Consider the following 13,369-nt stretch of genomic DNA (forward strand, 5'->3'; position numbering starts at 1 on the left):
CTGCCTTAGCCTCATAGGTAGCTGGGACTACAGGTATGTGGCACCATGCCTGGCTAATTTTTGTATTTTTTGTGGAGATGAGGTCTCACTGTGTTGCCCAGGCTGGTCTTGAATGCCTGAGCTCAAGCAATTCTCCCACCTTGGTCTCCCTCCCTGAGTACTGGGATTATAGGCATGAGCTGCTGTGCCTGGCCATATAGCTTGCTTTCTTAGCCAATATGTATTTAAGAAATGTATTAAAAAGTTTTGTGAATTGTGCAGTAAACTATTTTGTTTTGTTTTAATTTTACTTAGTAATATTTGATAAATGTTGAGGCTATACTGTTGAGCTTAATAATTTGTTGTTTATAATTATTGGTAATGTGTTCTGTGTTTCTGGTAGAAGAGCAGAAGGCTAATTCAAGAGAAAATGGTATGTAGTTCATTTTACAATAAGGCAAAATTTTTAAAACTCACCATAATGATAAACATTAATTTTGCTAAATTAAGCTGGATATATAAAGATAGATCTTAATAGGTTGTCTGGAAAATATACATTTTGTAAATCAGATAAATGTGCCATTTCACTAATTTAGAATTAGTTTAAAAACAATTTTTCATATTTCAAGTTTATATTAAGTTGTTTGTAGCATATATGTAACAGACCAGAACAATTAAAATAATAAAGTATTTGCATAAATATTTCAGGGAATTTTATTTTATGTCTTTTAAAAATAGCATCTTTATTTTATTTTCCCATGCTCACGATTCCTTAGAATGTACAGAAATATTTCTAGCTCATATTTTTAAATTGTGCCTTCCCCCTTTTCTTCCAATGGACATGAGTATTTCCTTATTTAATGTCTACTGGTAGTTTTAGATATATTATAGTGGGTTCTTGATTACTGTTTTGTTAAAGTGATTTTTATATAACATTGTTTGAAATGCTGTAATTTAACTTGCACTTAAAATGTTTTTCCATGAAGATAAATCTGTGTTGATGAGTGACACAATACTACTAATTGAGAATCTTTTGTTTTTTTCTTTAGGAAAAAATCTTTATTCACCTCCTTTCATTAGAAATATATCTGCTTCTGTGCTGTAGTTGGATGGTCACTTAACTGTTCCATAAACATTCCTTGCTCATTCAAATCTTTTAGGTTTTTATTATTGCTCTGCGACTCTGCCTAGTCTTGTCTAGCTTTAGTCTTGCCTAGCTTTATTCTTTCTTCAAGGATTAGCTGAAGTTGTACCTTGTAAAGCCTTCCTTGATTCTTGCTGTTTTTGATTTTCTTTCCTCTATGTCACTTATGGTCGGTGATGACACATAGAAGAATAATAAAAAAAAATAGCTAACATTTACACATTGATTTTATATCAGACATTTTACCAGGTATTTTACTTGCATGTTACATTTAGTCTTCACAATAATTCCCAAAAGTTGGTACAGTTATTATCATCTCTAAAAAACAGACAAGGACAACAGGGGTTAGAGAAGTTAAGAGACTTGCCTAGGATCTCAGTTACTAGAGCAGAATTCAATTTAGATCTCTTTGATTGTAGAGTCCATACTCAATCACTTTGCTAATATTTAAATATCTAATTTCTTTTGTTGTTTTCCTGTTACTTGTAACTTAATCTTTGCTTCTGTTAGGTTGTAAACTCATCAAGGATAGTACCTTACTTCTAATATGAGCAAAAATGTATGCTGATAGTTTTTGAGGAGTGTCAGTAATGATTACATATCTCTTTAAATAATTTTTATAGTTTTTTTAGTGTGTACAAAAATTTTTAAGGATAACTATCTCTAAATTGAAACCATCCAAATTATTTAATAATAAGTGCATTTATTCTCCTTTGGTTTCTTAAAAATATAATTTTCCTCATTATAAGAGCAATTCATTTTCATAATGCAAATTGTAAAATATAGAAAACTATAAGGAGAAACTCTTGCCTGTCATCTTATCACCCAGAGGTAACTTATATTTTGTTGTATTTTCTTACAGTCTCTTTTCCAGGCATAATTTTGTTCATTTGTTTTACCTAGTTATGATGCTTTGTTTATACAATTCTGAATTTAAGGTCTTCAAGTTTATTATAAACTCTGTGTCATTGTTAATAGCTGCCCATAAAGTGGATGTGCCATATTAACTGTTTTCCTATAGTAGTTGTTTATAGGTTATTTCCAGTAAAAACTAAATATCCAGTAAAAATATACACATGTGTAAACACAAGGGGGAGCACCCAAACCCTATAATTCATTTATTAAAAATTGTGTATTTATTCTTACATCTTTAAGCTTCAGTAACCATCAGAGACAATACACCTATTGAGAAGCTTTTTTCCACTGCTCAAAACAGTTTTTGTGTTTGTCAGTTTTGATGCCTTTTCATGCTTCTGCCATTTTGTTGTTGTTTTATTTTGTTTTACCACTTCCCCATCAGCAAAACATCTCCTTTGAGGACTTTTTTCATCTGAAGAAATTAAAAATTTCCTCAGAGATTGAGATCGGGTGAATGTGGGGGTGGGGCATGAGGTCATGCAGATTTTGATCAAAAATTGCTGAACACAGCATGGTCTGGGCAGGTGCACTGGTAAATCACACATCATGAAATGGACAAATACGTTGAAAGAATCTTAAAAAGAATTCACAGAAGCCTAATGCAGCCTCTCACAACAATGCTTACTGGTACACTGATGATGATGGTTCCTAAAACACCTACCCAGCAGGGAAGACATTGTACTACAAGGGGCCTGCCCTCCAAAAAATAATTCCAGTTTCTTTTGGAGGTCCCTCCTCTTGTTCACATTGTGTCAATATTCACATTTTATGTAAAGATTTTCTGTGTTCCATAAATTTTCCAAAAATTTGATTACCAAATCTGTAATATTTTTGGCTTGTGATATATTGGGCCAAATTGCTTTATAAAAATGTCTAATTACCCTATAGTCAGCAATGTATGGCAGTGCCAAACTCAGCATACTTATATCAATAATATAATTTTACGTTGCTAATTTGATAGAAAAAATGGTTTCATCTTGTTTTAATTTAGTTTTTTTGCTGAGAAATTTAATATTTTTCTTTTATTTATTAAATAGTTGCTTTTCTTCATTTATAACTCATTTTTGCATTCTTATCTTTTTACTAACCTTTGTTTCTTATTGATATTAGTGGTCTATTGTTTTGTATTTAGATTTAAAGATTTTTTATTTTACGTTCACCTCCTTCTAATTTTTTTTCCTGTTTCTTTTTTTGTGTGTGACTTTTTTGTTGAAATTTGAAATACTTTTAGATTTACAGAAGAGTTTCAAAGAGAATACAGAGCATTTCTGTATACTCCTAACTCAACTTTAGTTTTTTTCCCTTAATGTCATATCATCTTATATTACCAAGTTATGTTTGTGAAAATGAAGAAACAAATATTGGTATATTATTATTAACTCCAGTCTTTATTCATATTTCATTAGGTTTTCCATTGATGCCCTTTTTCTGTTCTAGGATACAGACCAGGGTACCACATTGCATTTAGTTGTCTATGACAGATTCTCTGTCTTTCCGTGTTTTCTTTTTTGTTTGTATTATTGTCAAATAAATAAATCTAGTGCTAATTGTGTATCTGAATTGTTGTTCTGGTAGAAAGATTGAATTTATGATATGGCATTTCTATTCCTGGTCCTTTATGAGATCTTTGACAGAAATTGTGGCTACAGTCTAAGAAGAATGGAAACTGAATTCTTTTTAATAGGAAGGAAATTGACCTACATGAGACAGCTTAAGTCTGTGATCTATTTCAAGTTAATTTTTGTGTATGGTGTAAGGTAGAGGTTGAGTTCACTTTTTTTTCTGTAAAGATATCCGGTTGTTTTAGCTTGTGGTATCTATTCTTAATGTGTATGATCAGAGATAGTAAATATTGAAAGCAGAGTATATTTTTGTTGTTAGCAACTGAATGGATACTTTTTATTAGAAACCACAGATTTGTTCTGTGTGAACAAGCAGGTCTTGAGATACTGAATATTAGCATCCAGAGTTAAGATAACACATTCAAAATATAAACTAGATAAGGATTGAAAAAATATTTGGATTTCAGGTAAAATACCACTACTGTTTCAAATTTGTATTGAGTAAGGGCTACAAAAATTTATAACTTTAAAATGTAATTTGATAAGCAGATAAAAAGTAGTAAGTACAGAGTGAAAAATGTGCTCAAAAAACTTTTCAAAAAATCACTCAACTAAGGCCTTGAAGCTGAACCCTGTAGTATTATCATATTTCCTTTTAAAAACATTTTTCTTGTGCTAATAATTACTAATTTTGTTTGGTTTCCTAACTTTTCTGCTAGTTCTCAAAATTCCTCTGAAGCAGTTAAATACATTTGTAATTCATCAGTTTCTTTTTTCTTGGATCCCTCCAGTGTCTTCTACTTTGGAACTTATTTCTCTCTAGGCCTGTGGTATAAGTGGTATCTCTCTAGGCCTGTGGAATAAGTGATATCTTAGGACTTTTTTTCACTGTTGTACTGGGGATTAGCCAGATATTTAACTTTTTAGGTTTATGTACATTTCTTATATTTCTTTTCTCTTTTGAAGTCACTTTTGTTTTATTCTAGTTTTGGAAGATTTCCTAAAATTTATCTTCCAACTTTTCATTTTTTGTTAACCTAATGAAAAATAATGGTATAACTTCTAGAATTATTTCTTCTTTATTAAATATTCCTTTTGTATTTTAATGGGTGTAATATCTTTCATATCTCTGAGCATACTGGTGATATTGTCTCAGTTTCTTTCAAGTTTTTTTTCCTCTTTTTAAACCTCTTGTCTTTTGTATTAGAGGTTTTCTTCAGATGATCCTTGGCTGTCTGTTCACATTATAGAGGGAGACTGCACAAAGCTGTTTGGAAACTGTGCATACAGATGGACATTTTTTAAGAGATTGCTGAAAGACAAGCACTCAGCTAAGCACTTAACATGCATTATCTTAACTGATCTTTACATTCATTGGCCCTGTGAGGTTCTTATTTCACAAAGGAAGAATGTCTTCAGGCTTAGATAATACAACCAGAAGAAGGGGAACCAGGACTAAAACCCAGATCTGACTGTCTTCATGTGATTCTTTTATCTGTCATATTGCTTTCCTATCTCCCTCTTAATAAATGCTTTTTGAATACCAGGAAATCTTTTGAGAACCTTAAAGTCAGATAGAAATAAGACACGGATGTAGTCATTCAGAACATACATTTAAAGTAATTACAGAAGTGTGTTGAGACAAAATGGTGAATATGATTGTTTTGGAGGTCTGGGGAATGGTCAGATTGATATATCTGCTTTTCTACAATCTCTATTCCAGGGAACCAAGTGTATAAACTGGAGGTACTAATATTTGTGTTATGAAATGTGAGCATTGTACAACAGGTCTATAAAAAAATAAAGAATAAATAAAATGCTAACTTAAAGGAATCATTGTGGGTGATACTATAAAACAATAAAGAAAGTAGGAAGTATTTGGGAAGACCAATGTTACACATATATACAGCAATGATTCATTATAGTGCTGTTTGTCTCAGAAATATCTTTATATTAGAAAAATTGCAAATCCTTTATGCTATTGATAATAAAGTTAAAATATGTATATAGATATATGTATTTTGATGGCCTGTCAAAAAGTACATTCAGCTTGAATGTCAAACTGTACTTCCTTAACTTGAAGTACTGTTCCTAAATACCGATACATAGATATTAGAAATACTTGTCAGAAAAGTCCATATGTATCATCAGTTAAATATTTTTAACCCAAACAATCACTGTGAAAATATTTTTTGATGATAGAAAATCTAATTTTAAGAAACTAAGTATTTTTACGAGTATTTAAGTGACAGATGTTTTACATCCCACATTGTTAGAATTCTTTCATCTCTACAGAAAAGAAATGTATATATATATATATATGTACTTTGTCTTGTATTTGTACAAGTTTTTCCCCTATTGAATTAATTAGTACAGCTTGCTAAATAGCTCTTGTGAGGTAAGCATAAAGGAGTATAATTAACTGGAGCTGCAGCAGTGATAGTATAATAGGAGGCAGATGTACCTACTGAAGGATAAAAATAATTACTTGAGAAATAGTAAAGTTAGAGTATTTATGTGATAAGACAATTTTTTCCCCTTTTGTTTTAATATTGACAGCATCCCACCATGAAATATTCATTTATGGCTAAGAGCCCTTTCCCCTACAAGGAATAACCTTGTTATTTAGTGAAGTGCCTATTCACATTAAAGTTTAGTGTTAATATTTTGAGCTCTATTTTTCTCACTTTAAGTGTATCCTGGATTCTGTGGTGAGAAGAATATGTTGTATTTTAGTGTTCTAAAGACTATGTTACCTTATTTTAATTCAGGAAAAGCTCAGAGGCTTAAATATTAATTACTAAGTTTTGAGATACAGCTGTTTTTTTAATCTTTGGAAATATTTATTCTATATAAATGAAAACCAATAGGACATAAAAAATATTAAATTTGGTTTCTGCACTTGGAAGTGTAAGTGTCTACAAGATAGTAACTGCTTATTGTTATTATGGTATGTGGGTGTTTTTAATTTACTGAGTTTTCTGGAACATTGAGGGGTTTTTATAGGAGATACACCCAGAAAGCCAAGTGGTTTCACATAACAAAAGCTTATGGTTTGCTCATTTCTGAGCATAGTGAGGACGTTCCAGGTTGACTGACCTTCTCTGTAGTTACTCAGGGGCCCAGGCAACTTTTAGCTTATGGCTATCCTAGAATTCTAGAATCCTTTCCATTCAGATGGTATGGTGAAAAAACATTGATTTATTTTTCATTTACTGTAGAAGTGACACCACCCACTTATCACCCATTTTAGTTGTGAGAAGTGTCATATGACCCCATTTTAATGCCAACATAGTGGTGGTTGGAGAAGGGCAGTGGTGGAGGGCTTCTTGCAACACGTCCCATGATTAACACTATGCGTTCAACAGGGAGTTTGAATCTTTGGCAGTCAGTTTACTGCTCTGCTGAAAAACATTATTTCCTCTTTCATAATACTGTTCAAAAGTGGTAATATTAGCTATCCCTAGGTTGTTAGTAGACAAGAGGCAAGTGACTCCTTGCCTTAAATTCTTTACCCCATTCTTGAATTTCTCATTTCATTTTTAAACCACCATTTAGCCCATTAGTGCCAATCTTATAGTCATTGAACTATAGTATTTTAGAACTAGCTGAGGTTTTAGTGTCTAGAAGCAATTGGCTAAAGCCTATAGCCTAGGTGTGTAGTAAACTTTATCTCTAGGTTTGTGTAAGTATACCCTATGATGTTTGCACAAGGACAAAATCGCCTAATGATACATTTCCCCAAACATTTCCCTGTTGTTAAGCAATGTATGACTGTATACAGGAGGATGCTTGTAGGTTGTATGCAAATATTGTACCATTTTATATAAAGGACTTGAGCATCCTTGGGTTTTGGTGTCTGTGAGGCTTCTGGAAACAATCTCCTAGTGATACCAAGGAACATCTGTAATATATCATCTTTGAGGGGTCTTCTTTTATAAACTCATATCTCCTAAATTAATACAAATTGTTTCCTCAGATTCCTTTCCTCTTAATATTCTCCTAAGATACCCTGGAAAAAGGGGAATTTTAATTGATGAAAAGAATGGGTGATCTGAAAGCATTTGTGATATTGTTTGGGCTTGACCAGCCATACTTTAATGCCATATTGATTTTGCCTGCCCAAGAAAGAATGGCCCAGGAGTTGAAGGGGCTATAAAATAAGAGGGGAGCCTGCCAAAGTCAAGTGGGGCCTATTTAAAAATTTTGCTCTGACCTTGGGAATCTTTTATGTTAACTTAAGGGAAAGAACACATCCCTTCCACTTCTGTTGACTTGGAAAACTAATTAAACTGTCTGATGGCTCTTTAAATTTAGTAAAATTAAATAATATTTTAATCGCCTAACTCTGTCCATAATTCATTCCCATTTATTTATTTATTTTTGACTTGGAGTCTCACTCTGTCGCCCAGGCTGGAGTGCAGTGGCATGCTCACAGCCACCGCAGCCTCAACCTGCTGAGCTCAGGTGATCCTTCCTCCTCAACCGTCCATGTAGCTGGAACTACAGGCACACGCCATCACGCCCAGTTAGTTTATTTTTTATTTTTTATTTTTTAATTTATTGTAGAGATGAGGTCTCACCAAATTTCCCAGTCTGGTCTCGAACCCATGGGCTCAGGCAATCTTCTCGCCTCCATTTTCCAAAGTGCTGGGATTACAGGCATGAGCCCTTGTGCTCGGTGATTCCAAATTTTAAAGTGTTGACTTACTTTTAAGAACTTCCTACCCACATTTAAATGCCTCCCCTGCATAAAGTAATATTATAAATTAATTGTAGAAAACACAAAAAAAGTATTTTCTTAAAATAACATGTAATTTTATTTTCCAGTAATCACCATAGTTTGCATTTTGAGATATATATTACATAATATAGAAAAATTAAAACCTATATTAAATAAACTTAACATGAGAGCCTACGCATTGTCCTATGTGTGTAAATGTTCTTAGAAAAAATATATTTTTAATAATAAAGAACAGAGTTTTATTTCTCATAGTTCTGCAGACTGGGAAGTCCAAGATCAAGGTGCCGACATTTGGTGTCTGTGTCCTCACACGGTGGAAAAGCCAAGAGCAAGCTTAGAAAAATATTTTTAATGGCTCTGTAATTTTCTAGTAAACACACATATTGTAATTAGTCACTCATCTTTTCTTGGGCTTTATGTTAAAAGTGTCATTGTAAAATTACAGTTTGTACAGTTTCTAAATCAAGTAATTTCTGCGGTTGGGCAGGTTGTTTTTGTCAGTGTGTGTATTTCCTGAGATAGTTATAAATAGGTCCTTTTCTCTATAAAGTATTTTGTCTTTTCTGTGTTCCCCAAGGTTGTGTGTGGACTGGAGTGGTCGGTTTAATTGTCTTCACCAGTAGATTGTAAACTTGCTGAGTATCTTTTATTTTTGTATCTCCATTGCTCAGCACAGGCCTAGAAACGTAGCAGGCATTCAGTAAAATATTTGTTGAATGCTTCTAGTAAGTGATGAGACTGATTTTCATGTGATGGTTTTGGGTTTTTCTTATTGCTTTTTAAATTTCACCTCACACATGTGAAAAAGTAAATAAAGGAGTTCAAATTTAAGTCAGAAATGTTTTTCTTTACGCTTACCTTCATAAACAATAGGACACTTAGTGGCAAAAAGGAGGAAACAAAATTTAGTTGCAGGCTAAAGAAAGCTGGAACATAGCTCTCTTTTCTTTTTCTCTATTGTTGTCTGTTCTTTTTCTTCCTGTTTCTTACTCTTCAGAATTTAGCATCAGGACCACATTTTGAGAAAAGGCATGCCACCTTCAGATAAAAGATGTTCTTATTTAAGGGCTCTGAAGGTAGGATAGAAGGGATTAAACATTTATTTTTAAATGCAGAGTTTCCCTTCTTCAAACAAGCCCACTGAAAGGCTTCAAATTTTCCAATGGAATAGATTTCATAGGAAATCTATGTAACTATGAATACATTTTGTGTATGTATATAAAATGCTTATATGTAAATATGTGTGTGTGTGTGTATTATATACAGGGCTGCCTAGTGACTGAACAACCTAAAGTGATGGGATGGAAATATTAAATATGTGATTGTTGAATTCTCTCTGAAACCTGGGCTTTATTAAGCTTGCTTGACTTTTTTGATAAAATTGTATACATATAGGCTATTTGGTAGTTGGAGAAAAGTCTCACAGCTGTTTTGTCCCTGGTATCTTGGGAGTACATAAGTAAATATTTAATGGTTCTTATCGAGTACAGTACAGATACTTAAAATATTAATTGTGGTCAGCCAGTTGTGTGGTTATTGGCACCTTTCTATTGAAAATAATAAGAGCACAATTCTTTATTTTAGAATACCCTACCTCATTTTGTTCCTGATAACATAGAGGTAGACTGATTTCTAGTGAAGACATGTAAAATATGAAAGTAACTTAGAATCACAAAAACTTTAGCCATCTCTAGGGAGTATTCTCAAATAAGTCATGATTTACATTCTTGGAACTTCAGGCATACAGGTTGGGAGACTGCCCTTCCTGCTATTCTATGCTAAAAAAAATTTCCTTTTTTGAAGCAATGACGGGATTGAGTGGCTGGAGACAACAGACTTAAGAGTTAAAATGAGGCTACAGGTTGGTGGATGTTATGGAGGGGAGACACCCTCACTGCCATCACAGCCTCAATAGTTCTTCAAGTAATTCTCCTTATTAAACATTGGTTTTCATCCTTGCCTGCACATTAAAATCATTTGTGGACCTTTTAAAATTCTGCACAGCAGACAATTAAATTAGATTTTCCAGGACTGGAACCTAGGCATCAGTATTTTTTAAGGCTCCCCAGAAAGTTTTAATGTGCAGCCAATATGAGAATCTTTGCAAAGCTTAGTGAGCTGCAGAGAGGATGTATTATATAGCTGCTGGCTTTAGTTGGACCTCATCAATTATAATTAACCAATTGGGAGTTCCTGGATGAAGCTTAAGATTCATTCAGTACCAAATATTTATTGAGCCTCAACCTTGTACTAGATTCTTATGAGCTGCTAGGAATACAAAGAAATATAAGGTATGGTTGATAAAGTAGTACAACTTTAGTGGGGGAGATGGAAATAATAAATAATTATAATGCAAGATATACAGAGTATTAAAATAGAGGCATGTCTAAGCTGTTATTGGGAACACAGTAGGAATAATTAGCTGTACCTTGAGGTTTGGAATATGGGATGGGGAGAAGGTGGCAGGAGAGGAAATGAGGAATGGTCAAGGTATCCCAGAGAAAGTGCTAAATTAAGAGTTTACCAGGTAGAAAAGGGTGAGGAAGAAAAACTGTTTTTTTAAAGGTTATGACATGCAACAATGTGAAGACATTGAAGGAATATGTGTTCAGGAATTGGTTGGAGAGCAAGATGTGATATTTGCATGTTATACAGTGAGAAAGATAGATGAGAGTCAGGTGGTAAAGGAAGTGCCTTATAAACTATGTTGAGAAATAAGGATGCCACAGGGCAAATGTACATAGAATCTAGACAGAACATCTTAAAGACTGATCAGGTATATGAAGCAGTTGATAATGTTGGAGGCTCTAGTAATTTGGAAGCATAGATCTTTTAAAAAGACATTTAAATAAGACTTTAAAAAAAGTTTAAATTAAAATAGAATACTCTTTGGGTCAAATAAACCTATAAAATTTAACCTACGGTGACCAGTTGGTAGTACCTTCAGTATAAGAGCCCAGTATAGGATGATACACAAGGAAAAGGCTTAAAATTTGAGAGAATTTCCATAAAACTACTGTAGAAATATAATTTAAGAGTTGAAGTTGGGCTGGAGATGTGCAGACGAGACCATAATTGAAGAGGTTAGTTTAGTAATCTAGGCAAAATTTTTCAAAAGAAATCAGTGCTTTCCAGAAAGAGTGGCTTATACTTGTTGGCTACTGTTCCCTCCTGTTAAGCTGTCATCATTGATCATACCTTCTCCAAACTTCATCTATCACATTGTCATACTACTCTTCATCCTTGCTGTTATGTCCTATTCTGTGTTTCTGTGGTTAACAAGATTTTTTTTTATTTACAGGGTTATTGTTTGTTTTTTCTGTTGATACAACTGTCTTTGGATAGCAGTACCGATTTGTAGATAGATTACTGTGTCATGGGTTTAAGGCTGGTGGCCTTTTATGCATGTGTATGTATGTATTTAATTAAATGAAATAGGAAGAATCTGTTGAGAGTGAAGGATTCCAGTGTAAAGTAAAAGGGAATAAAAAGTGTTCACCGAGATCATTTATTGGTTAAGAAGCTTTTCTCTAAGATTTTTTAAAATGAAAATTTGGGTGAAATAACTGATAATAATAGTCTTGATAATTTTTGTTTTCTTTTTCTCTTATTTATTTATTTTAAAGATGTGGGGTATAATTCAGGATTAGGTATACAAATAGTCATTGTACAGGTAAAACTTGGACCTGACTTTGGTCCCCACTTCACCTGGTTTGAGATCAGGTGCCCTTGTTGATGAAGTATGTCCCACCCCTCTCTCCCCTGGCTGTTTCCCACTACTGCCAATTCCTTTCTTACAGTATTATGATAATTGTGTCTTGATAGTTTTTGTAAGCACAAAAGAGAACTTAGTTATGCTAATGTATTATTTTGTTTGACTTTGTATTAGTGGAAGATAAAAAAAAGAAGTCTGAGATTAGAAGACCTATATATAAGTGTTGGTTCTGCCAGAGCTTTTGATTAGTTATTTAATTTCACATTTTTTAAGGTATAAAATAGGAATAATGGTATGTACGTGATCTATTTTTTTCAGAGCTGTATTGTTTTTATGAGGATAATTGAGATGATTGATTATAAAAATGTTTTAAAAACCATAAGCATTGTTCATAAGCTAGAGAGATGTAAAAGTAGTATATAACCCATAGATTTAAATTATTTTGGAAGTGCTCTTTTTATGCTTATTTTCTCCACATTAAAGTGGATGATGTGTTAGATGTATAGTATTAATTTTTGGAGAAGATATGTGTATGCTTTTAAAAATATAGTAAACAATTCTAAATATTTTACTTGTCCTAATTAATTAACTTGCTATTTTTTAAAGAAAAGCATGTGAATGAAATGTTAGTTATATAAATTATATCATATCTGTATTCAACATCTATATTTGATTATAGAGCTTTATTGTAATAGTAACTGCTCTATGTAATCTAAAGCAGATGACATTTTTGCCCTTTATAAGGCAGTAAAATTAAACTCTATTAATTTAATTTAAGATAAATTATATTTAATTTTATTTTCTTATTTGGCAGGCAACCAGATAAACTGGTGGTAGTCTGGACAAGAAGAAGCCGAAGGAAATCTTCTAAGGTTAGTGTGTTTTCTGAATTTCTTAACCTAATATTGAATTCAAACTTTTAGTCAAATTAATAAGCCGTTCTGGTCTCAGTGCAGAATTTTTAAAAATAGTACTTGATGTTTTGTTAATTTTTTAAACTGATTATCTACTGCAAATGGATTGATTAGATGCTGTCATTTTCTTTTTTCTTTTTTTTTTAAGAGACAAGGTCTTGCTCTGTTGCCCAGGCTGGAGTGCAGTGGCATGATCATAGCTCACTGTAACCTTGAATTCCTGGTCTCAAGGGATCCTCCTGCCTCAGCCTCCAAAGTAACCAGGACTATAGGTGTCACCACCATGCACACTAGTTTTGGTTTTTTTTGTTTTTTTTTGAGTTGGAGTCTTACTCTGTCACCCAGACTGGAGTGCAGTGGCCGCTCCCGGCCACCGCAGCCTCCACCTGCCGG

At 33.0% G+C, this 13,369-nt stretch overlaps 1 protein-coding gene across 6 annotated transcripts in view; it reads left to right on the plus strand.

Moving 5' to 3' along the window:
- Nucleotides 1-13,369, plus strand: part of EHBP1 (EH domain binding protein 1) — a 373,913-nt gene that overhangs the window by 56,306 nt on the left and 304,238 nt on the right. For all 6 annotated transcript variants that reach the window (XM_021705885.1, XM_021705883.1, XM_008071978.1 and 3 more), the window contains one exon: nucleotides 12,877-12,934. In XM_021705885.1, coding sequence (XP_021561560.1) covers nucleotides 12,877-12,934 — 58 coding nt within the window. The remainder of the gene's footprint in view (nucleotides 1-12,876; nucleotides 12,935-13,369) is intronic.

This window comes from Carlito syrichta, unplaced genomic scaffold, assembly GCF_000164805.1.
Source record: "Carlito syrichta isolate Samal-C Ts95f unplaced genomic scaffold, Tarsius_syrichta-2.0.1 Scaffold314798, whole genome shotgun sequence".
Classification (NCBI taxonomy): domain Eukaryota; kingdom Metazoa; phylum Chordata; class Mammalia; order Primates; family Tarsiidae; genus Carlito; species Carlito syrichta.